This window comes from Pelodiscus sinensis, chromosome 9, assembly GCF_049634645.1.
Source record: "Pelodiscus sinensis isolate JC-2024 chromosome 9, ASM4963464v1, whole genome shotgun sequence".
Classification (NCBI taxonomy): Eukaryota; Metazoa; Chordata; order Testudines; family Trionychidae; genus Pelodiscus; species Pelodiscus sinensis.
The window spans coordinates 52,209,103-52,232,680 of NC_134719.1; the positions used below are offsets into that span (position 1 = coordinate 52,209,103).

Below are 23,578 nucleotides of genomic sequence, written 5' to 3' on the forward strand. Positions count from 1 at the left end.
AGAGTGTGGCCACTTACCAAATTCTTGCAGTGCCCCCCTCTCCCATAAAAAATGATTGCCCACCTCTGAACTAGAGCTTTTAATCTAACATATTTTGAGAGGAAGTAGATAGATCTCCTCTACAACTGCAGCCCCCCAATTCACCACAATGAAACTTACTATGCTCTAGTTTCAAAAGAAATTTAGTTGGGACAAAATGAGCTTGTGGAAGGTGGATTTCCCATTCTGCTCTGAAGAGAGGGTAATCCAAATCCTTTCTAGGGTTCATTTGTATTGGTGGCAGATAGTTACAGCAAGTTCTGTACCTTGGCCTAGGTTTTTCTCTCCTCAAACTTCTCTCTTCCTAGCAGGCTTCCTTTGTCCCACTTGTACTCTCCACTCCCCCCTCCCCCCCCCAACACAAGGACACCTGTCAAACCCTTGTTTGTACTGGTTAGTTATAAAAAAATGCATCTGTCATTATGAAGCAGCAGCAATTACCCTGCACTTATGCAGGGACTTAGAAATTGTCTGGCCCTTGTTATAAAATCAAAGAGATATTAAAAATAAAATCATTTAAACTGACACCCACATTTCTGAATACTCTTAAAATATTAATATAAAATCCACACTTACAAAAGATCAATGTAAAACCTAACAAATAGGCTTTAAAATTTGATAGGCCTGTGGTGCTCCAGTTGTAGGCAAATCAAGAGGATCTGAAGGATTTTCCAGCTGAGCACTTACTCTGCTGGCTAGTGTTGTCTCTTGAGCCTAATACCAAGAGCAGCCTTGTTTATATTAAATGTGTTCTTTTTGTCTAGTTCATGAAATAAAGATTATCAAGAACCGCTATGCTATTATCTGAAACTCTCCAAAGGGTAGCTATGTTGCTCTTTCACTTATTTCTTTCAGAAGAGGAATCAGTTAGAGGCTTGTGGCTAAGCTAGATAAAGCAGACTTACCAGTGTGTGCTTGCAAGATGGGGTCAGGACTGTAGACTCATGGGATAGAGAACTCATCTGGGGTAAATCAACAGCTTGATTTATTTTGACAGAGCAACCTAGGTTATAATTTACCTTCCATGAAGGATACAACAAGATATGTGGAGTTTGGAGATGTTTCCACTTGTGAGAGAATGAGTATGTGTGTGTGTTGAGGTCTTTCTGCTTTTCTATTTTATCTAGCTAATCTTATTTTTCTAAGGTTCACTGTGGTACCTAACTGCTCACAGAGTACTTACCTGTACTCTACTTAATTATTCAGTGTGGTAATCCAACTCAGAAAAGCCTAGTTAGTTTTATGCAGAAATGTTTAAGGTATTGTGACTAGGGCAGAGTCAAGAAATCTAGGTTCTATTTCCAATTCTGGCATAGACCTACCATGTGACTTTAGGCAAATTAGTTCACCTCTCAGACACTCTCACTCAAAACAGAATCAACAAAAATGAGGTACTGTTCTTAATATTTCTTTAAGGAGTGACCATTAACACAAAGTGATGTGATGAATGTACCTCATTAGGTCCTGATGCTACAGAGATTTACCTGGGAATTCATCTGCTATTCTGAAGAACCTGTTGTACACATGAATGGAAAGATATGAGGCACAAAAGAAATGTAGCTCTTTCTGTCCCTGCATATTTTTGTTTCTTGAGTTGTTTTTTAACCATCTTTCCCCTATATACATTTCTTTCCTTTGCCTTGTTTTAATTAGGTGTTGCTATAATTATTTAACTGAAATTACACTAATCATCTCACTAATCTATGAAAAAAATGATCTAATTAATTTTCACCGAAACTATAGTGGCCCAGCTAGAGTTGTGTGTCACATTTTTATCCTACTCAAACTTAGGGTAGATCTGTGCAATCACAACCCTCGTTTCATGCTTCCAGAAGATCTTCTATGCTTGCACAGATGAAAATCACACTCAGCCTTCTTCCCTAGCTGTTGTTCTTTGCTCCTTCCACAATGGTTTCTCAAGCTATGGCAGAGGCATGAAGCTTCTGCACAGGGATATGGACTGAAGAGCCTGTGGGCAATGAATAGCACACGGGAGAGAAAGGTGCTTATTATGGCAGTTCCTCTTGGAGGATCAAGCATAATACATTTGTTTCTCCAAGAAACTTGAAGCATTTCTTCATTTCTAACCACTGTGCACCAAATTTCAAAAAACCGAGCAAAAGAAATGTAACAAAAGTTACACAATTATACAGCCATTGTCTCAACAGCTATACTTTATGTTTAATATCTGATGGAATAATCTGAACATTATTAGGTGATCTTTTCAAAGTCAACTAAAGTCAATGAAGATTCATCAGTTTATACTGGCTGAGAGGATCTGACCTAACTGAGAACCTACCTAAATGAGTTTGGAGCCATTTTCAAAAAGAACCTAGGCACCTAATCAAGCCAAATTCTCCAATGAGATTTAGGATCCTCCTAATTTATATCATGTTTTTAAAATGGGACTTACTTAGTGTATCCTTAGTCACTTATGCACATGCTGTAGAAAGATAGGTAAATGTTACCATAATTGTACGGGCTATGAAATAGAGTCTGCATTAAGCATATGTTTACATCAAGCAACATTCTTTCCCATTAACTGATGAAAATCTTGAGTTTCATTGAACATTGATTATTCTTTTGCTAATGCTACCAGTCAGCTTTAGTAACACCACTCAGAGCTATAAATATTGGTGAATATTTTTTTCTCATAAAAAAAAATTGACAGTGAAGGCCAGGAGGGTGTGGCTCCATGCTCTTGGAAGGGGCAGTGCTTCAGACAACAGGGAGGAGCTGGAGCTAGCATCCTCCAGCCAGCCACTCTACGCCTCCCAGAATGCACCTGCTACAACTCTGGCATAGCTGTAAAGGTCCTGGGGCTCCAGCCATCACTGCTGCTGCTGAAAGGAGTCACGGGCCCTTTTGAATCACTGGGTCCTGGAGCAGTCGTCCTCTTCATCCCCTCACTGTCAGCAGGCCTGGGCAATGCACACAGTTTTCTGAGATAAATATCAGAGTATAGATTTGGTGAACAAAGAAGCATGCAAGGATTCAATTTTTATTACAATTTGCCAAAACAAATTTTTTGATTAACAGCAACAATAATCTATGGCTATACCTAAACATGAAGTAAATACTTATTGCAACAGTATAAGGGTCAGATTCCAAACTCATGCGTACTTCCACAATTACCTATTAAAAAATTATGAAAAATGGAGACTGTAAACTAAAAATATGTTTGTTACAGATGAAGCTACACAATATTCCTGTATCAGTATAGTGTTTCAGAGTTATAGTGCTGATCAAAAATGTGAATAGTGAATGATCAAAAATGTGCAATGGCATCACAATAAGTATAAAAGTTTTTCACGGTCTGATATTATAGAATCATAGAACCATAGAGCTGGAAGAGACCTCAGAAGGCCATCAAGTCCAGCCCCCTACCCAAGGCAGGACCAATCCCAATTAAATCAACCCAGTCAGGGCTTTGTCAAGCCGACACTTAAATACCTCTGGGGTGGAGACTCCACTACTTCTCTAGGTAACCCATTCCAGTGCTTCACCACTCTCTTTTTCCTAATATCCAACCTGGACTTCTCCCACCGCAACGTGAGACCATTGTTCCTTGTTCTGCCATCCATCACTACTGTGAACAGCCTTTCTCCAGCCTGTCTGGAACCTCCCTTACAGAAGTTGAAGGCTGCTATCAAATTCCTCCTCACTCTTCTCTTCTGCACACTAAATAGACCCAACTCCCTCAGCCTCTCCTCGTAGGTCATATGCTCCAGCCCCCTAATCATTTTGGTCACCCTTCTCTGGAATCTCTCCAATGCATCCACATCCTTCCTGTAATTGGGGGCCCTGAACTGGACACAATACTCCAGATGTGGCCTCAGCAGAGCCGAATAAAGAGGAATAATCACATCTCGGGATCCACTGGCAATGCTCCTCTTAATGCAACCTAATATTCCATTAGCCTTCTTGGCTACAGGGGCACACTGTTGACTCATATCCAGCTTCTCATCCACTGTAATCCCCAGGTCCTTTTCTGCAGAACTGCTACTTAGCCAGTTGGTCCCCAGCCTGTAACAATGCTTGGGATTCTTCTGTCCCAAGTGCAGGACTCTACACTTGTCCTTGTTGAACCTCATCAGATTTATTGTGGCCCAATCCTCCAATTTGTCTAAGTCACTCTGGACTCTATCCCTGTCCTCCAGCGTATCGACCTCTCCCCCTAGCTTAGAGTCATCCGCAAGCTTGCTAAGGGTGCAATCCATCCCCTCATTCAGGTCATTAATAAAGATGTTGAACAAAACCGGTCCCAGAACAGAACCTTTGGGCACTCCGCAAAAACTGACTACCAGCCTGACATCGCGCCATTGATCACTACCCGCTGGGCCCGACCTTCCAGACAGCTTTCTATCCATGTTACCAATAATTTATCCAATCCACATTCCCTTAACATGCTGGCAAGAATATTGTAGGAGACCATATCAAAAGCCTTGCTAAAGTCAAGGTATATCACATCCACTGATTTTCCCATATCCACAGAGCCAGTTACCTCATCATAGAAGCTAATCAGATTGGTCAAGCACGACTTGCCCTTCATGAATCCATGCTGACTATTCCTGATCACCTTCCCCTCTTCCAAGTGCTTCAAAATGGATTCCTTGAGGATCCCTTCCATGATTTTTCCAGGGACTGAGGTAAAACTGACCAGCCTATAGTTCCCTGGATCATCCTTCTTCCCTTTCTTAAATATGGGCACTACATTTGCCTTTTTCCAATCATCCGGGATGTCTCCCAATCTCCACAACTTTTCAAAGATAATGGCCAAAGTCTCCTCAATGACATTTGCCAACTCCCTCAGTACCCTCAGATGTATTAAGTCCGGAACCATGGATTTATGTATGTTTAGCTTTTTTTTAACAGTTCCTAATGTGTTCTTTCCCCAGCACGGGCTGTCCACCTTTGTCCCATATTGTGTCACTTAGCGCATTAGTCTGAGAGCTGACCTTGTCCGTGAAGACAGATACAAAGAAAGCATTAAGTACTTTAGCTATCCCCACTTCATCTGTCACTAGGTTACCGCCCTCATCCAGTAGGGGCCCCGCACCCTGTCTGATCACTTTCTTCTTGCTAACGTGCCTGTAGAAACCTTTCTTGTTATCCTTCACATCCCTTGCGAGTCACAATTCCAATTGCGCTTTTGCCTTTCTGATAACTCCCCTGCATTCTCGAGCTATACATTTATACCCTCCCTAGTAATCTGTGCAAGTTTCCACTTTTTGTAAGCTCCCTTTTTGTGCATAAATTCACCAAGGATTTCCCCGGTAAGCCAATCCGGTCTCCTACCATATTAGCTTCTCTTGCTATGCATTGTAATGGTTTCTCTCTGCATCTTCAATAAGGCTCCTTTAAAATACTGTCAGCTCTCCTGGGCTCCTTTCCCCTTCATGTTAGCATCCCAGGGGATTCTGCCCATCAGGTCTCTGAGGGTATGTCTACACTGCCACCCTCGTTCGAACTAGAGTGGCTAATGTAGGCATTCGAAGTTGCAAATGAAGCCCAGGATTTAAATGATTTGCAAATGAAGCCCGTTCCACGAGGAGTAATGGTAGTGTGAATTAAAGAGCCTAATTTGAACTACCTACTCCGTGTCGCATGTAGCCGCGGGCACAGAGTCCGCACTAACAGGGATTTAAAAATGGCAGCGCCCAGCAAGATGCAAATGAAGCCCGGGATATTTAAATCCCGGGCTTCATTTGCAACTTCGAATGCCTACATTAGCCACCCTAGTTCGAACTAGGGTGGCAGTGTAGACATACGCTGAGGGAGTCGAAGTCTGCTTTTCTGAAGTCCAAGGTGTGTAAGGTGTGTATTTTACTACTCTCTTTTCTTCCTTTGGTCAAGATCCCGAAATCTACCATCTCATGATCACTGCTTCCCAGGTTGTCACCCACCTCTACTTCCCCTGTTAGTTCCTCCCTGTTGAGAGCAGCAGGTTAAGCTGCGCACAGCCCCTGGTTGGATCCTTCAGCACTTGTACCAAGCAGTTATCCCCAACATTCTTTAAAAACTTCCTGAATTGTGTACTGCTGTATTGGTCTCCCAACAGATGTCAGGTTGATTAAAGTCCCCTATGAGAACCAGGGCCTGTGATCTGGCAACTTCTCTCAGTTGTCTGAAGAAAGCCTCATCTACTTCATCTATCTGATTCGGCGGCCTGTAGCAGACACCAACCACAACATCACTGCTGTTTTTCCACCTCTAAGCTTGACCCTTAGACTCTCAACGGGCTTTTCTCCCTCTATATTCTGGAAGTCTGAGCAATCATAGTGCTCTCTTACATACCGTGCAACTCCTCCTCCTTTCCACCTGTTCTTTCTGAACAGTTTATATCCTTCCATGACAGCGTGCCTGTCATGCGAGTCATCCTACCAAGTCTGTTATCCCAATCAAATCGTAGTTCTTGGACTGGGCCAGGGCCTCCAATTCTTCTTTTTTGTTACCGAGGCTTCTCACATTGGTGTACAAACACCTTAGATAACCAGTTGATCACCATACCCTCTCCATTCGAATCAGGGGTCCTCCTTTTTTGCTCGTTCCTCTTTGCATTTCTTCCCAGTATCTGACTTCCTCACTTCCCTCAGGGTTTTGGTCTCTTCCTCGTCCTGTACTGCCCTCTCTGGCTTTTCCACCTGCCTTGCTTGCAGAATTAAACACTGCCTTCTATTGAGGAAGTCTTCATCCTCTCTAATCGAGCAGAAGGTCGACACTTGGGCCTCCAGTCCTCTGATTTTTTTCCTCCAAAGTGGCGACCAGCTTGCACTTATAAGGGATTTCATCTGCACTTTCTTCCAGAAGGAAGACAAACACAGCACATGCTGTGCAGGTAACTACAGCCAACCTATCACTGTCCATACCTGCTGTCTTAAAAAAGGGTTTAAAGGAAAGGCAAGAGTACCTTGCCTCTCCCTTTCCAAACTCCCTCTCTAACCTCCCTGTTTGCAATCACCTGGTCGCTGACTCACTCCTTTATAAAGCCCTGGACTGCCTGATAGTCCCTCCCCCTACCAAGTCTCAGCCAATCAGCAGAGGCTTTTCGATTTCAAACTTTAATTAGAAGCCAATAGTTTCCAGCTGCCAGTCACACCACACATTCCATGGGCGGGGGGAGAGCAGAGAAAGAAAAACAAACACACACACACACACCACACTCACAAACACAAACTCAGCACACAGCAAGAAAGCCCCAAACACAAACACACACTATGGACAGCCACTTCCCTCAAGAGTCCTGTAGTCACTTCTCCCTTACCTGGAGAACTCCCTCTCTAAACTCCCTGTTTACAATCACCTGTTCACAAGCTCCCTGGTCGATGACTTACTCCTTTATAAAGCCCTGGACTGCCTGACAGTGGAAAAAGAAGAAGTGGAGTTGTGATGAGCCTTAAAAGTGAGGAACAGAACCTCGATGGAGTGTCAGAGAGGGAATCAGTGAAAGGATGGAAATGGAAGTGACATAGTCTGAAGGACCAGGAAGATGATCTTACCAGGGGTATCTTGAATAAGGGGAGCAAAATAAGAGTCAAGAAGGTCAGAGGGGGGAGACTGTAGTAATCAGTCCGTCTGCTATGTACATTGGACAAACGTCTCAGACACTTCGCCAAAGGATCAATGCCCACAAAACAGATATCAGACAGGATCACAAAGAAAAAACAGTTTCTTGCCATTTCAACCAGCAAGGACATTGTCTCAATGACTTGATTACCTGCATCCTGCTTCAAAGGCCTTTTAAGACTACACTTCAAAGGGAATCCTCTGAACGATCATTCATGCTTAAATTCGACGCTTTACACGTAAGTTTGAATAAAGACTCTAATTATCTTACCCATTACAAAGATAGCTTCCCCAATTACCACCTCTAATATCATTACCTCACAGACATTTACCTCTCCCCCCAACTCCCTTCTGTTCTGAACTCTGATTTGTCCTTTTCATATGTGTTCATTTTTTTAAATTGTACCCTTTGGTATATACTGTTGTGACAATTTTTTTCCACTATTTGATCTGAGGAAGTGGGTCTGGCCCATGAAAGCTCATCACCTAATAAACCATCTTGTTAGTCTTTAAAGTGCTACATAGTCCTGTTTTTGTTGTAGTAATCAAGGTGAGAGATAAGAGAGAACTTACTTAGTAGTTTTACTAATGTGAACAGAGAGGAAAAACAGGATCTTAGAGATATTATTGAAGAAGCAGCAACAATGTCTGGACACAGGTTGGATGTGCAGCTCTTCAAGGAGGATACTATATTGATGGGAGCCATATTCAGACCTACATAGCTAGACAGGTTCCTCTTTTTTATGGGGGAACCTCTTTTTATGTGTCTGCTGTAGAAAGGTAAAGGAGACTAGAACTAAGATCATGTGTGTGAAGTAAGAAGCGTTGTTTGCTTTTTACCCTTTTTTCCTGTTTAAGTCATAATTATTAGATCTGTTCATATTTATCTAACTAAATGCTTTTCCTGCTCCACCCAAGGAAAGATAAGATCATGATGCTGTCTCCAGTCCCACTTTTGTTCTTGTTGTCCTCTGCACTGCTGCTCTCCAAACTGCTTCAATTCGTATACTATTCCTATGAGCACATCCCTACGCCTGCATGCACAGAATGTGAAGTGTTCTATCCCATGCATCCTCTTGAAGTCATCTGACAGGAAGTGGTTTGAGATGCTCTTCATACACACTAACCTAACATGAAATCCTGGCTCCACTAAGATCAGTGACAGAACTACCATTGACTTCAATGAGGCCAAGATGTCACCTGTATTCTCTGTGATCTCAGATAAGTGACTTCAATCACAAACTGGATCAATTTTGCTGTATTCAAATAAAGTGTATGTCAAAAGGAGAAATAGCTTTTAAAAGGTATCATCCTGCTTCTTTTTAATAGTAGCATTGGTGATAATCATGAAAATGATTTTGGCTCTGCTGACAATAATTCCTACAATGTCATTCACATTGCTACTAAGAAATGCACCAAAGATGTTATATGCTTACAAGCCTTTGGTCCACAACAGCTGTATTCATATACCATTTTAAAATACTGCACACCTCTAATTCTCTGGGGGTATGTCTACACTACAAAGTTAGTTCGAACTAACGGACGTTAGTTTGAACTAACTTTAATAGGTGCTACACTAGCGCTCCGCTAGTTCGAATTTGAATCGAACTAGCGGAGCGCTTAGTTCGAACTAGGTAAACCTCATTTTACGAGGACTAACGCCTAGTTCGAACTAGCTAGTTCGAACTAAGGGCTGTGTAGCCCTTTAGTTCGAACTAGTGGGAGGCTAGCCCTCCCCAGGTTTCCCTGGTGGCCACTCTGGCCAACACCAGGGAAACTCTATGCCCCCCTCCCGGCCCCGGACCCCTTAAAGGGGCACGGGCTGGCTACGGTGCCCGTGCCAGGTGCAAGCCTGCCAGCACCCAGCTAGCAGACCCTGCACCTGGCACGGCACAGAGCCACCCACCCGATGCCCCCCAGCCCACCCCCTCTTGCCGGGACCAGGCTGGCGGCTCCCGGGAGCTTGCCCTGGACCGCAAGAGGCGGGCACCTTCCTGGGCTAGTGCAGACATCGTGGACCTCGTCCACGATCTCCGCACTAGGCACAGGAAAGTGGCCGTCTAGGGCAGGAGAGCTGCCAGCCTGGCCACCCAGGAGCAGGTGTGCATGAAAATCAAGGGGGTCCACTGAGACCCCCGACACTGAGCCCTGAGCTTACAATGGCTGTCCTGGGTCAGACCAAAGGTCCATCTAGCCCAGTAGCCTGTCTGCCAACAGTGGCCAACCCTAGGGACCCTGGAGGGGATGGACCGAAGACAATGACCAAGCCATTTGTCTCGTGCCATCCCTCTCCAGCCTTCCACAAACTTTGGGCAGGGACACCACTCCTACCCTCTGGCTAATAGGACTCCATGGACCCAACCTCCATCACTTTATCTCACTTCCCTTTAAACTCTGTTCTAGTTCTAGCCTTCACAGCCTCCTGCAGCAAGGAGTTCCACTGGTTAACTCTTTGCTTTGTGAACAACAACTTTCTCTTACTAGTTTGAAGCCTGCTACCCATTCCTTTCCTTTGGTGTCCTCTAGTCCTTCTTTATGGGAACTCAGAAAGAACTTTTCTGAATGCACCCTCTCCACCCAACCCCTGCTTTTAGAGACCTCTATCCTGTCCCCCCTCCGTCTCCTCTTTTCTAAGCTGAACAGTCCCGGTCTCTGTAGCCTTTCTTCATCTGGGACCTGTTCCCAACCCCTGATCATGTTAGTTGCCCTCCCCTCTCCCACCCTCTCTCTTCCCCTCTCCCACCTCCTTTTCCCAGTCTCCCCCAGTTTTTTTTCAATAAAGACAGAGTCAATGTTGGAAGAAACGTTATCTTTATTTTGTACATCAATAAGAAGGGGGGCTAAGGAAGGGTAAGTGGAAGGAGGTGAGGGAGGAATGGGGTACGAGCCCCCGATGGGGAGGACTGGGCTGGCTCTGCGGGCTTCTGGGGCAGCCTGCGGCAAGTGCAGCCGGGCTGATGGCCGAGTGGTGTGATGTGCCCAGTGTGGGCACTCAGGGCACTCCAAGCCAGAACTTCTTTGCAAGCGGGGCACCCCTTAGAACTGTGTGTCCGGGGTGGGGGTCGGGACCCTTTAAGCGCAGCCCTCGGCTAGCCTGAGACAGCATCTCCATGCTCTAAGTCCTCCTTTTATGCCCTGCCGGCACTGCTTCCGGCCATCCTTAAGCCCTGTTCAGAGTCCACTCAATGTGGACTTGCTAGTTTGAATTAGCAAAACGCTAGTTCGAACTAGTTTTTAGTTCTAGATGCGTTAGTTCGAACTAGCTTAGTTCGAATTAACTAATTCGAACTAAGTTAGTTCGAACTAGCGCTGTAGTGTAGACGTACCCTGGGTGATGTTGGTCAATATATGCATCCTCCTGATACATCTGTATGGCTGGTTGTGTAACAAATGCCAGCGTCTGACAAGTTAATAAGGTTTACTTTATTTTGAACTAGCATACTTACTCGGTGTTGCTTGGGTGCTAGAGGAGGGACTCAAGAGTAGGGGTGGAGGGTGTATGGGGTGCAGGAGTCAGGGTTGGCCAATGTGGAGGAGCTCTGGGCAGAGGACTGTTTGAATGAGTGAGGCTGAGTGTGCAGGAGGTGTGTGCAGGGAGGGGTGCTGGAGGAGGTGAGAGTTACAGGCTCTGGGGAATTTGGGCGCAGGAGGAGAAGGATCACTGCTGGAGGATTCTCTGCATCTTGGGGTCTTTAAACCATTTGAGGACTTCAATATCTGAGATGTAGGTAAGAGGATTATTCCAGGAGTGGGTGGGTGAGATTCTGTGGCCTGCACTGTGCAGGGGGTCAGACTAGATGATCATAATGGTCCCTTCTGACCTTAAAGTCTGTGAGTCTATGAGACTCCAGGCTGGGGCAGAGTTTTGAGTGCAGGAGCAAGGAGTGCAAGCTTTGGGAGTTTGCCCCAGCCTGGCACATCCTCCTGCACCTAAACTTGCTCCCGGAACCTATACCCCTCACTTCCTCCTGCACCCCAACGCTTTGAGTGGAAGTTTCAGTACACAAGGGGCTCTAGGCTGGGCCAGTTTTCAGTGCAGGACAGGGTGAGTACTGTGAGCTCTGGGAGGGTGTTTGGGTGCAGGCTCAGGAGGTAGGGGTGCAGACTGCATCTGGGAAGTACTTACCACCAACAGCTCTGGGTCAGTAGGGATCAAGCAAACAGCCTCTGCCTCACCCCATGCTGCTTCTGGAAATGTTGGCTGGCTGTGTTCAGGCACCCTCTGTCTGTAGTCCCTGGAGGGGAAAAGAAAAAGGGGGTCTTCACATGCTGCACTGCTCCCCGGAGCCTGCTGGTGCTGCCCCTATTGGCCAGTCCCCAGCCAATGGAAGCTGCTTTTACTGAGCTGGAGTCAGAGGCTGCACAGAACTGCTTCCCTTCCATCCCTTACAAGGGCTGTGGAGACTGCCAGCACTCAGGCAGCTGGTTGCTTCCAGAAATAGTGCGAGGGCCAGACAGGCAGAGACAGCCTGCCTCAGGATCATGATGGGCCAGCAGAGGCTCCAGGACCAAACCAGTTCATCATGAGCAACGGGTTGGTGACCACTGTTGTAGATCATGGAAGCGGCAGATTTTGGAAGGAGACAAGATCCTAAGTTTTTTATATACGTACAGGTCCTATTCATTTGATTCTCCTATTCAGAGTGCAATAGACTTTGCCTGTGTAACCCTGGGTGGGCTAGACTTCACTGCCCTTCTCTAGTGTCTTAAAAAAAATCCCACTCGACCTCAGTACAGGAGACCCAGAGTTCGGTCTGCAAGGAATTTCAGGAAGGATTACCCATGTCAGCCTCCCTACATTCAAGTTCCAAAAGAAACTAAAGTAATGAATTTAATTAGGTATGCAAATGAGGCTCAACGATATTCCCCACAGCCTCATTTGCATATTTCTAGCACAAGAAACCGCGAGTGTAGATATAGCCTTTCTGTTTCTGTGGTATATGAGATGTGCACTGCATCCATGTATGGTCACTCTACTAGCAGATTCCCTGCATAGCCTCTAAGCAGAGCTTAATGGACAGGGAACGCGTTTGTCACTCTGGCTAAAATTTTCCCTTAGTAAACAATACTTTGCACTTACATAAGAGGAATTCAAATTAGTTTGAACCACACATTGCCACTCACTCGTACAAAGCAATACTTTATTATGTTAACTCCACAAGCCATTCTATGGGACTAAGCACTACTAAGTATGAATAACAGTGGGAGATAATCTGGCCCTCCCTAAACATTAATTAAATGTCTTAATACAGTAATAGAGAAGTATTTTAAACAAGTAAACTGAGGCACCAAAAGATTAAGTGTTATAATTTAGTATTATAAAATCCTGGGAGACTGACTCCAAGCAAGTTTTGTGCTCCAATCAAAACACAATTCTAGTTGTGACAAAGGAGTGTTACATCTGCTCAGTTTGTTTCTAGAACTACTGTACTCATTTAAACTTTGAGACTATGTCTACACTACAGGCTTTTTGCTCGCGGAGAGTCTACACTGCACACGCGTTCTTACGCAAGTAAATTTACAGTAAAGCATAGGAAAAGACGGCTTCTTGCACAAGAGTTATTCCTCTCCCTACGATAAATAGGCCCTCTTGCACAAGAGAGCATCCACACTGTCACAGATGCTCTTGCACAAAAGCACATGGCAGTGTGAACGTGCTCTTGAACAAGATCTTTTGCACAAGAACTCTTGAGCAAGAAGCCTGCAGGGTAGATGTAGCATAAAATGTTAAACAGTATTGGTGAATGTCAAGATGGATGTACCCCAGCTGCCTATTCATAGACAGGGCCAGCCCGAGCCATTTTGGCACCCCGAGGTGGACCCGTGCATGCACCGTGCGCCCTGGGGGCAGGCCCACACACCCTGGGGGGGGCCAGGCTAGCCTCCCCCAGGGTGAGTGGGTCCGCCCCCCCCCCCCAGGACGCACGGTGCATGCACGGGTCCGCCCCAGGGCGCATAGCGCATGCGCGGGCTGGCCACGGCTGCTAGCACGCAGTCTGGGCCCGCCACGAGGACACACGGTGCATGCGCGGGCCGGCCACGACCGCTGGCATGCAGCCCAGGGCCCGCCCCCAGGGTGCACAGCGCATGCCTGGCACGGCCTGGCCACCACTGTTGGCAGGCGCGCCAGGCCATGCAGGGCCCCGTGGCCGTAGGGGGAAGAGCACTGCTGGCCAGCACTGCGGGAGCCAGGCGTGCAGCGCCTGATGGCAGCTATAAGGGATGCCACGCTCCTCTTACGGCTGCCATCAGGAGCCCCCCATCAGTCGGCGCCCCGGGCAGGTGCCCAGCTCGCCCACCCCTCAGTCCAGCCCTGTTCGTAGATAAGTGGTACTGTTTCCTGAGTGCTTGCTCAGTTATCTTTCTTAGAAGCCAAATATGTTTTTCAAGACTCTTATACAAATGGATAGCTCTTCACACGAGATAAGACAGTCTTTCCATGGGCAAGTAGTGAGGAATATTAGCAGTGTATACTTTCAAAGAAACAATAATCTCTGCATATATTTCCCTTTTGATTGGAAAGCCTTGTTTAAGCTTAATTATCAAACTCTTTTCTGGAGAAAAACTACCTACTGATATTACAGAATTCAGTCCTGCTTCAGAGCTAGGAGATATATTCTCAGGGAACTTATAATCAGGTCATTATCGCCACGGTTCTGAGTCTTAAGTGACTGAAAACTGTAGGCAGTTATCTCATTAATGCCAAATGTTATAGTTGATTTCTGGGAACTGAAAACCCTGCTGTCCAGGGAAACCTGTGCGGTGACAGTCCTTGGAAACCAGGCACTTAAGGATGACTTGCTAGTGCCTGCCTCACATCAGACTGGTTTATTCATCTTTCTTTTTTGATACTGAATGGTTTTTGTTTATTAAGCAACTTTGTTTTGTAATATATTTACTATGTGAGTTAGTGTTTTGTGGGTGATAGGTCCGGTGTTTACAGAACAAGATGTTTTTCTTTCATCTTCCACCAATTATGAATTAGGGCTGCACTGTAGTTTGATCCTAGTTATATTGTATTTGTTATCCTCTACTGTTTATAGTCCTACTTTATACTGTTTAACTTCAGACTAGTCAGTTCCCATGCGTGCCCTTGGCAATGTGGACTATGACATTTCTACATGTGAAAAACAATTAAATACATTGCTTTTTTCTTCTCCTTCCCAACCTTGATGCAATCATGGACTCATGCTGTCATCATAGAAACAAATGGCAAAACTCATGCTGCTTTAGGTAGCAGGGAGAAGCCCACTTTGGACCATTTGCTCTGCTTGTAGTCATCTTTATTATTAAACTAAAATATAAAAATGAACCCCTTGCACTTGGAGAAATACACCAGCAAATAGTGCAAGTAGCTTTTGTAAATGACTATAATTTCATTTTCCTACTATTCCAATTCCTTCCCAGGCCCTCGGTTTAGTAGGATATGTATATTTGTGGAAGGAATTTTTATAACTACATCCATTTGATCACTGTCAACTAGCACCTCTAGGGTATGTCTACACAGCAAAGTTATTTCGGAATAATGACCAAAATACCAGGCAATTCTGTTATTTTGAAATAATTTTGAAATAATGCATGGCTTATTCCAATTTCTGTAAACCTCATTCTATGAAGAATAACGCCTATTCCAAAGTAGCTATTTCAAAATAAAGTGTGTGTAAATGTTCCACTTCTGTTATTTTGAAATAATCCCTCACCAGGGCCATTCTAAGTTCCTCCTGGGGCTCTAAATCGAGATAGCCCATCTACATTAGGGAAACCTGCCTCGGACTAATTTTGAGGTTTCCCTACAGTGTAGACGTTCTATTTTGAAATAAGCTATTTTGAAATAACTGTTCCAGAATAGCTTATTCCAAAATAACTGTGCAGCGTAGCCGTAGCCCTAGAGAGAGAAAATTTCAGGCAGCTTCATTGCTGGCTTGTATTCTTTATACATAACAAAGCATAATTTAGATTTTTGTTCCACGATGAACAAACCCTTGTATGCTATATACAGAATATTTTGCATGCTGTACCTAAAAATTGCAAAAAGTCTTTTTTTATATTATACATATATAAATTTAAGTGAAAATTTACATTATAGACCAGATGTTAAGCTAGGATAGAGCAGTGTAGTTCCATGGATTTCAGTGAAGCTACAACTCCTGAAGATCTCAATCTCTGATTTTAAACACATCTCTGAGCAAGGGGTAGGCATCTTGGGAAGCTCTGTGACACGGAAACACTTCCCAGTACAATTCCTTTCTTGTTTCCTGCTTGTTCTGTGGAGGGAATGAGAGTTGCAGTAGATGCTGTAGGCCTATCCTTGCAGCACATTAAACACTGCCTGTGAATTAGCTCACCTCTCCCCGGGTATGTCTACACTACCCTCCTAGTTCGAGCTAGGAGGGTAATGTAGGCATACCACACTTGCAAATGAAGCCCGGGATTTGATTTCCCGGGCTTCATTTGCATAAGCGGGGAGCCACCATTTTTAAAACCCCGCTGGTTCGAACCCCGTGCAGCGCGGCTACACGGGGCACGAACTAGGTAGTTCGAACTAGGCTTCCTAGTTCGTACTACCGTTACTCCTCATTTCACGAGGAAGCCTAGTTCGAACTACCTAGTTCGTGCCCCGTGTAGCCGCGCTGCACGGGGTTCGAACCAGCGGGGTTTTAAAAATGGCGGCTCCCCGCTTATGCAAATGAAGCCCGGGAAATTCAAATCCCGGGCTTCATTTGCAAGTGCGGTATGCCTACATTAGCCCGCTAGTTCGAACTAGCGGGGTAGTGTAGACATACCCCCCTTTCTCTCCCCTTTTATCCCATGTAGCCCAAATCACAATCTAGCCCATAATTATTTGGGCACATGCACACAGGTTTGTTTAAGAAGAAAAAAGAAAGCCAAGAGTTCTGTGGTGGTTATAAGCATTGAAGTCAGAGGTGACAACCATTTTGCACTTCCCCACCCAGACCTAAGCAAAGCAACTCCTGATGCTCCCATAATCAAGTCCATGGTAATCTCCACCTCTGTTGAATCACCTTGTATCATCCATCTGCAAGAAAAATGAATCTAATGCACATAATGAGAGCCTATATTGATGCTAATTACTAACCTTCCTTAGTCTGTTACCTCAGGAGATCCAGGCAGTAAATGAGAATGAAAAAGCATTATACATTTTGTCACATAAATCCTAGTTTTAAAATTACATTGTGTGGTTACCTTCCCTTAAAGACAAGAAACTGCAAAACCTAAGAACATAATATGGAAAATTACTATCTTTTCTCATAGAAGGATTCTCATTCATTGAATTAGGACTCCTCAGATGGATGAGGGTTGCTCACATGAGAAACAGTTTGCAGGAAATGGTGGCCTTGGATTGTAGCTTTGCAGCTATTCCAGACCTTGTGCTTCCTGGCCCAATCCATAGCCATGTAAGTCAAAGGGAGTCTTTGCACTGGTTCAGTACAAAGTAAGAGGACTCATAAAATCAGGCACAGCCTCTAGCGGTAGATAATTTAAAGGGGGAGGAAAAGTGCCTCCCCACGCCCGCTGCCCTCCCTCCCCCCGCGGCCTCGCATCCTGCACACCTCCCCCCTTCCCCCCTGCCAGCAACAGGCTGCCCCCTCCCCTGAGCAACAGGCTGCCGAACAGCAGACAAAAGCAGCCTCTCCGCCCCTCCTCCCCCTATACATGCTGGGCTCCCTGGGCAAACAAAGACTCCACCAAAACAAACAAAGTGCTGGCCTCATTGTGTTAGCAAAAAAAGGACCCTCCTCCTAGAACCCTGGGTGGTGTGTGGAAATAAAGCTATTAGCTCAAAGCATGGTGCAGAGCTGTTTGGTATTTGATGAGTTACTCCTTTAGTCCTGAGTTTGTCACAGGGACAGAAATAGATGTGAAATCTTCTGAACAGGGGAACAGACAGCAAAACAAACATTAAAGGGGAGTTAACCTTTCCCTATGCTATCCAAAACTAAAAAAAATGTTTGGCTAGTGTTTCCCCTACAATATGTACCAGTTCCGACTTACATACAAATTCAACTTAAGAACAAACCTACAGTCCCTATCTTGTACGTAACCCGGGGACTGCCTGTATTACTTTTGATCAAGTTTCTGCTTAATCTTTCTGTCTGCTCAGAGATGGAAAGCCAAAACAAAAACAAAAACCTTCCAAAGCACAGTTCACTACTGCACCTGATATAAGCTTGGAGCAAGACTTGTGTAGAGCGAGAAGGTAACTTTACACAACCTTTGCATTTTCTCTATCGTAGAGGTATTTGGGGCTTCCTTGTGCAGGTTAGAGAACTTTGAGATTCTACCCAATCTCATACCCAGTTGCTAACAGCCTCTCTGGTCCAATTCAGAATTATAGAGTAATGGTAGCTAAGCAGCATAATAGCCCCATCCAAACCTGAGCAAAGCAACTCCTGATGCTTCCATAATCATGTTAGGGGTAATCCCCATCTCCTTGATGGAGGGTTTTTGCTCTGAAGTGGCATGGAGACAACTACAACTACTGAACCTCCAATAGCAGAGGAATCCCCAGGGCCTGGGACTGACAAGTTTGCACTGACAGAACTAATGTAAAGGGGCCTCTGTGCAGTAATGAATTAATCTCCATACAAATCAGTTTGGCTACGTCTAGACTGGCATGATCTTCCGCAAATGCTTTTAATGGAAAAGTTTTCCATTAAAAGCATTTGCGGAAAAGAGCGTCTAGATTAGCACAGACACTTTTCCGCAAAAGCACTTTTTGCGGAAGAGCGTCCGTGCCAATCTAGACATGCTTTTGTGCAAAAAAGCCCCAATCGCCATTTTCACAATCGGGGCTTTTTTTGCGCAAAACAAATCTGAGCTGTCTACACTGGCCCTTTAGCACAAAAGCTTTTGTGCAAAAGGACTTTTGTGCAAACAGGAACAGCGTAGTATTTCCGCAAGAAGCACTGATTTCTTACATGAGATCATCAGTGTTCTCGCGGAAATTCAAGCGGCCAGTGTAGACAGCTAGCAAGTTTTTCCGCAAAAGTAGCTGCTGTTGCGGAAAAACTTGCCAGTCTAGACAAAGCTTTTATGTTTTTGTTTTGTATGCATTGACTTTATTTTATTTTAGTTGGGGTTCCTAACCTGTAAATAAAACTGAATTATACAGTATTAGCTTTTTCTTTCCATGCCTGTGATTAAGAAAAACAAATTGCTAACTGCAGGAATTAACTACTAAATGCATCAATTTCTAAAGCAAAAGTGGTCCATTTAGTGACAGACAAAACAACTTGGAAATGACACAACGTGAATTTTTGGCTTAAACTTAATTTGCACCCTTTTGATTAAAAAAAAGAGTCCAGTTTAATGAAGAAGCTAACAGTTCATGTGCATCAGGATGTCAGATGGAATTGGAAGTAGAAATACGCAGGGGAACAGACATCACAAGAACAGCTTTCTTACAAGGTTCCCCGCCTCAGTTATGGGTTAAAGGCATAATTGTCAGTTTACAATCTATCCCATGGGGGGCAGGAGTCATTGCCCCTGGAGAAGCTCAGGTGGTAAAAATGAAGAGGTAAGTTACCAGCTCCTGTTTGCTAAGGAGTGGAGTGATTGTGATTGTGACTCCTTGCCTCAAAGGGCTGCTGCTGGGGATCTGATTTAGATACCGCCCTTTACTCTTGGCTTTGTTTGAAGTCATGATCTAGCCCTTAACATAGTATGTGTTTTCAACGTACACAATAAATGTCATGTCCCTAGTCCCATCTCTTTCCTTGTAGTGCCTGAACATCATACACCCCCATCTGGAATTATCTTGCTTTGATCAGTTCAGCTGTGAATGACTTTGTACTTTGGCTTCACTGGTGCCTCTGATTACCAACAGCTTGAATTTCTATAGGAGCCTGACCTTAAGTTAGATCAGCACCTAATTGAAAGACATCCAGCAAGTTCAGGAGCTATTGTAAAAATACTTCACAAAAGGGAATTAAAAAAACCTTATTTTCTTGTAAGTTAAATTGAATCTGGTATGTATCCACTGAAATTAGCTGAGTTAGTCTTGGGTAAGAATGGAATGAGTAAAACCAGAATAAAGCCCAGATCTCTAGTGATTAGTTTGCAATAGCTTTACACTTGTGTGAAAGTTAAATTTGGTGCAAGCAATAGTCTAATTTATAGTGAATTCACTTTAATTCTCAGCTATGCCTTAAGTTGTTGGAATGATAAAGCTAAATAAAATAAAATAATCTCTTGTTATGGTAAAGTATTCATAGTTTATACTTTTAGCTGATGAGAGAATGTTGCACTATCAGCATCTGAAATGTACAACCTGCTGATAGGAATTTCATTAAACAAACTCTTAACATCATAAATTGGTTTCTATAATGTAGCAATGGTTTTCCATTCCCTTTACCATTAGGTAACAGAAACCCGGACTGGTCCTCTTGGCTGCAGTAACTATGACAACCTAGATTCTGTCAGTTCTGTTCTGGTTCAGAGTCCTGAAAATAAGATTCAGTTACAAGGTATGTAAGGTACAATTTTGTTAATATTTTATGGAACAGGAAATATTTATTTTATCTTAACCTCTCTTTCCCTCATAAAAGTTCATTTCCCTAATTTTCTGCCCAATGAGTGCATTCTGGGAAAAGTGGAGGAAATCTCAGTAACTCATGTTGCATGGGAATTAGAAGCAATCAGAATTTTACTGATCAGAAAATCATGTAAAGCCATTAACATTTACAGCCTTATTTAGTAATCAATCATGTATGCACTCTCTACCTAGCCAAAACTCCCAGAGTTTATACTGAACAGGAAATGACATTTAGACCCATTATAACATCCTGGCTCACTCTGAGCAGTCAATTGAAACTAATGAGACTAGTTGAAGAGTAAAGGCCAGAGCTGTAAAGGCTTTTAGATGCCTAGATATATAGGCACTTGGAGCCAGATTTAGTATTAAGGTGACTAACAGTATTTTTCGAAAGAAAATAAGCTTGTTAGGCAATTTAATTGCAGTAGAAATCAACAAGAGTTAGGTAACTAACCTGCTTAGGCTCTTCTGAAAATCAGACTAGGTATCTGCATCTTTAGGTGCTTAAATATTTTTTAATATCTAGACCATAGTGTCTAAAGTAAAAGTATCTACATAGGTTATGTGCCCAACACCCACTACAAATCTAGGAAACTGAAGCATCTATCCTGCATAAGCACTTCTGAAAAACCCCATTAAGTGCTCACGTGCATTTTTAGGGGATTAAATGGTTTGAAAAAAATCTACTCATGTAATATCTTCCAACAGCAAAGGTGGCAAAATCTATCCATTAATCATTGCTTTTATCAATTATCAAAGAAGTACTGTATACAAAGGCTCAGTATCATTTCAGGTAACAGATGTAATTGTAGTTGTTTTACTCATTTGATCAGGCCCAATCACATGAATGGATTTTCTTGGCATGTAAAGGGAACAAGAGTTGGCTCATTGTGCAAATGAAGGCTTAGGCCTGCAAATACTTGCTGCCAATGTGTGAGTAGACCCCTTAATTGCAACTGGGATGCTCAATTGCTATTTGTATTAAATATGTTCAGTATCCAGACATACATTGGCAGAATATAACATAAAAAGTCCACATCTTTTTTTTTTAAAAAAAAAACTATGTCTGTCTGTCTCTCTAGCTTTTTATGAGGACACCAAGGAGAGCATAAATTAAACATTACATGATTTTTAAAGTATAAAACAGTTTTGAATTTATTTTCGTTGGGGCTCACTTCCTCCACTATGTCTTCAGAAATAGTTTGCCATTTTTGAATGGTCTTCAATCACTGATGTTTGTCAATAAAGTAGTTAGAAAACTAGTTATTACTGCACAGAGAGATTTGATATTTGACATTGGTTTACTATTAAAAAAAATCACATTACTGATGCTTAAACCATTTTATATTTAAGGTAGCAATGTTGACAGTGGTGATTTAGATTTGGTGGGGCCCTGAGCTCAGCTTCATTTTCCCCTCCCCCGTCCCCAGCCAAGAAAAAGAACATTCACTCTTCCTGTCCTTCCCCATTTTTCATTCTTTTTTTCTTTATTCCCCTCCTATATCATAAGTAATAAGAAGTAAATGCAAATAAAGTGAGGTACCTGGATTGTTTTTGTAGTCTAACTTTTTTTTTCACAGAAAAATTGCTGAAAATTACTGAGGGTCTCAGTGGACAACTTAATGATCTTTCCAAATATTGTTTGTACCATTAGCTAACTATTGCAAAGTACTTTGGATAAGAGTGCTTTATAAAACTAAGATAACAACCTTTCCTCAGTCCACCTGAATGGAGTTCTCGGAGCACAGTTTGAGAACTTCTGGTCTAGATGAAAGCTTGTATTTGCATTAAACCTTAACCCTCTTTTTCCTACCCGGGTTACTCCGGAGCAATGTCACACTCACAGATGTGCCTGGGCACCCGATGGTTTTAACATAAAAGGAGATCCTGAGCACCCCAGTGGTGATGTTGTTTAGCTGGGGAAAACCCTATCCACCTCCTTGCTGCAGTCCCTTGCTCATAAAGAACATACAATGCTGGTGCCCCCCCTGGCTGGCCTTGTACACACTTAGGGTATGTCTACACTACCCCGCTAGTTCGAACTAGCGGGGTAATGTATGCATACCGCACTTGCTAATGAAGCCCGGGATTTGAATTTCCCGGGCTTCATTAGCATAAGCGGGGAGCCGCCATTTTTAAATCCCCGCTGCTTCGAACCCCGTGTAGCGCGGCTACACGGGGTTCGAAGCAGCGGGGATTTAAAAATGGCGGCTCCCCGCTTATGCTAATGAAGCCCGGGAAATTCAAATCCCGGGCTTCATTAGCAAGTGCGGTATGCATACATTACCCTCCTAGTTCGAACTAGGAGGGTAGTGTAGACATACCCTTACTGATGTGCTTTGAGAGCCTCCAGGAATAAACTCATTCCAACAATAATCTGGATCTAATTCCAGAACAACTACAAATCATGTACATCTAATAGATTACATTAAAATAAACAATCTTTACTTAACTTAAAGAAACAGGGTTTAACAGATTAACAATGAATAACACTAACAAAGTGCACAACAATAATTGGAACTTATATATCTAGCATTTGCACTGCCAATATTGATCCCATCCCAGAGTGTGCACACTCTTGGACTCAGAGTCCCAGACTCTTGCTTGTGTGGCTATGCTTGAAGAACTGCAGCTGTAATGGAGATTCTCGGTAGGCAGTGTGTATGAGGGTCAAAGCTAGGCAGCAGCTCTGTCCCAGACAGCACTTTCCCCAAAATGCCCAATTACTTACAGTCTCACGCTGTGCTGTGCCTATCAGAAGCAGCCTGCTAGATCCCAGGTCCAAAGACATCTAGTCCCAGTCTGTAGTTGCACTCTAACAGCCTCTGGACTGGATCAAACTCCTCCACAGCACCCTGGCTCCCCTTCTGTTCCAAAATCCAAAGGCAGAGACCCAGACTGCTAGGCCTCTCTTCTCATGCACTGGAGAGACCCCCATCTCCCACCAAGAGTCACTTCCTTCCTGTTTTTCCCAAGGGCTCATGGGAATTGTAGTCTGTGAGGCTAGATTGCAGCACACAGGGTCTTCCCAGAAAATAAGCAGAGGCACCTTTAGTAAGAGGACTGCAAAACCAACATGCAAAATGTGTAAAAATAAAATGTATAGATGACGCATGAATGGAAAAATGAAAGTTAACGTCCTCTGGAGAAACTTACTCAATTTGAAAAAAAGTTCAGCTAGTTTCCTTTCTATACTTTTTCTTTACAAAATAATCAATTTTTGTAATATTTTGTAAAGAGGCACTTTCAATTGTCAATGTTGCTGAACTTGTCAAATGTTCCTCCCTGCTCTCTTATTCCCCCCCCCCCCCATCCCTCTTTGTAAATTGACTTGGACGGTGGAGTTGCTGGACCCCGGGCTGGACTGGGGGGGGCTGGACAGTGCTGGACTGTCATTGGGAGGGCCCCGTGCCAGGG

The 23,578-nt window shown here is 43.8% G+C and overlaps 1 protein-coding gene and 1 long non-coding RNA gene across 5 annotated transcripts in view; one reads left to right on the forward strand and one right to left on the reverse strand.

The window, feature by feature from the left end:
• Nucleotides 1-23,578, forward strand: part of BRINP3 (BMP/retinoic acid inducible neural specific 3) — a 416,465-nt gene that overhangs the window by 282,065 nt on the left and 110,822 nt on the right. For all 4 annotated transcript variants that reach the window (XM_075936746.1, XM_006127774.4, XM_075936748.1 and 1 more), the window contains one exon: nt 19,988-20,093. In XM_075936746.1, the coding sequence (XP_075792861.1) occupies nt 19,988-20,093 (106 nt within the window). The remainder of the gene's footprint in view (nt 1-19,987; nt 20,094-23,578) is intronic.
• On the reverse strand, nt 2,847-23,026 carry LOC112546545 (uncharacterized). The gene is made up of 3 exons (XR_012906015.1): nt 22,893-23,026; nt 11,732-11,840; nt 2,847-2,981 (listed from the first exon to the last, which is right to left on the reverse strand). It is a non-coding gene; the product is annotated as an uncharacterized LOC112546545 (long non-coding RNA).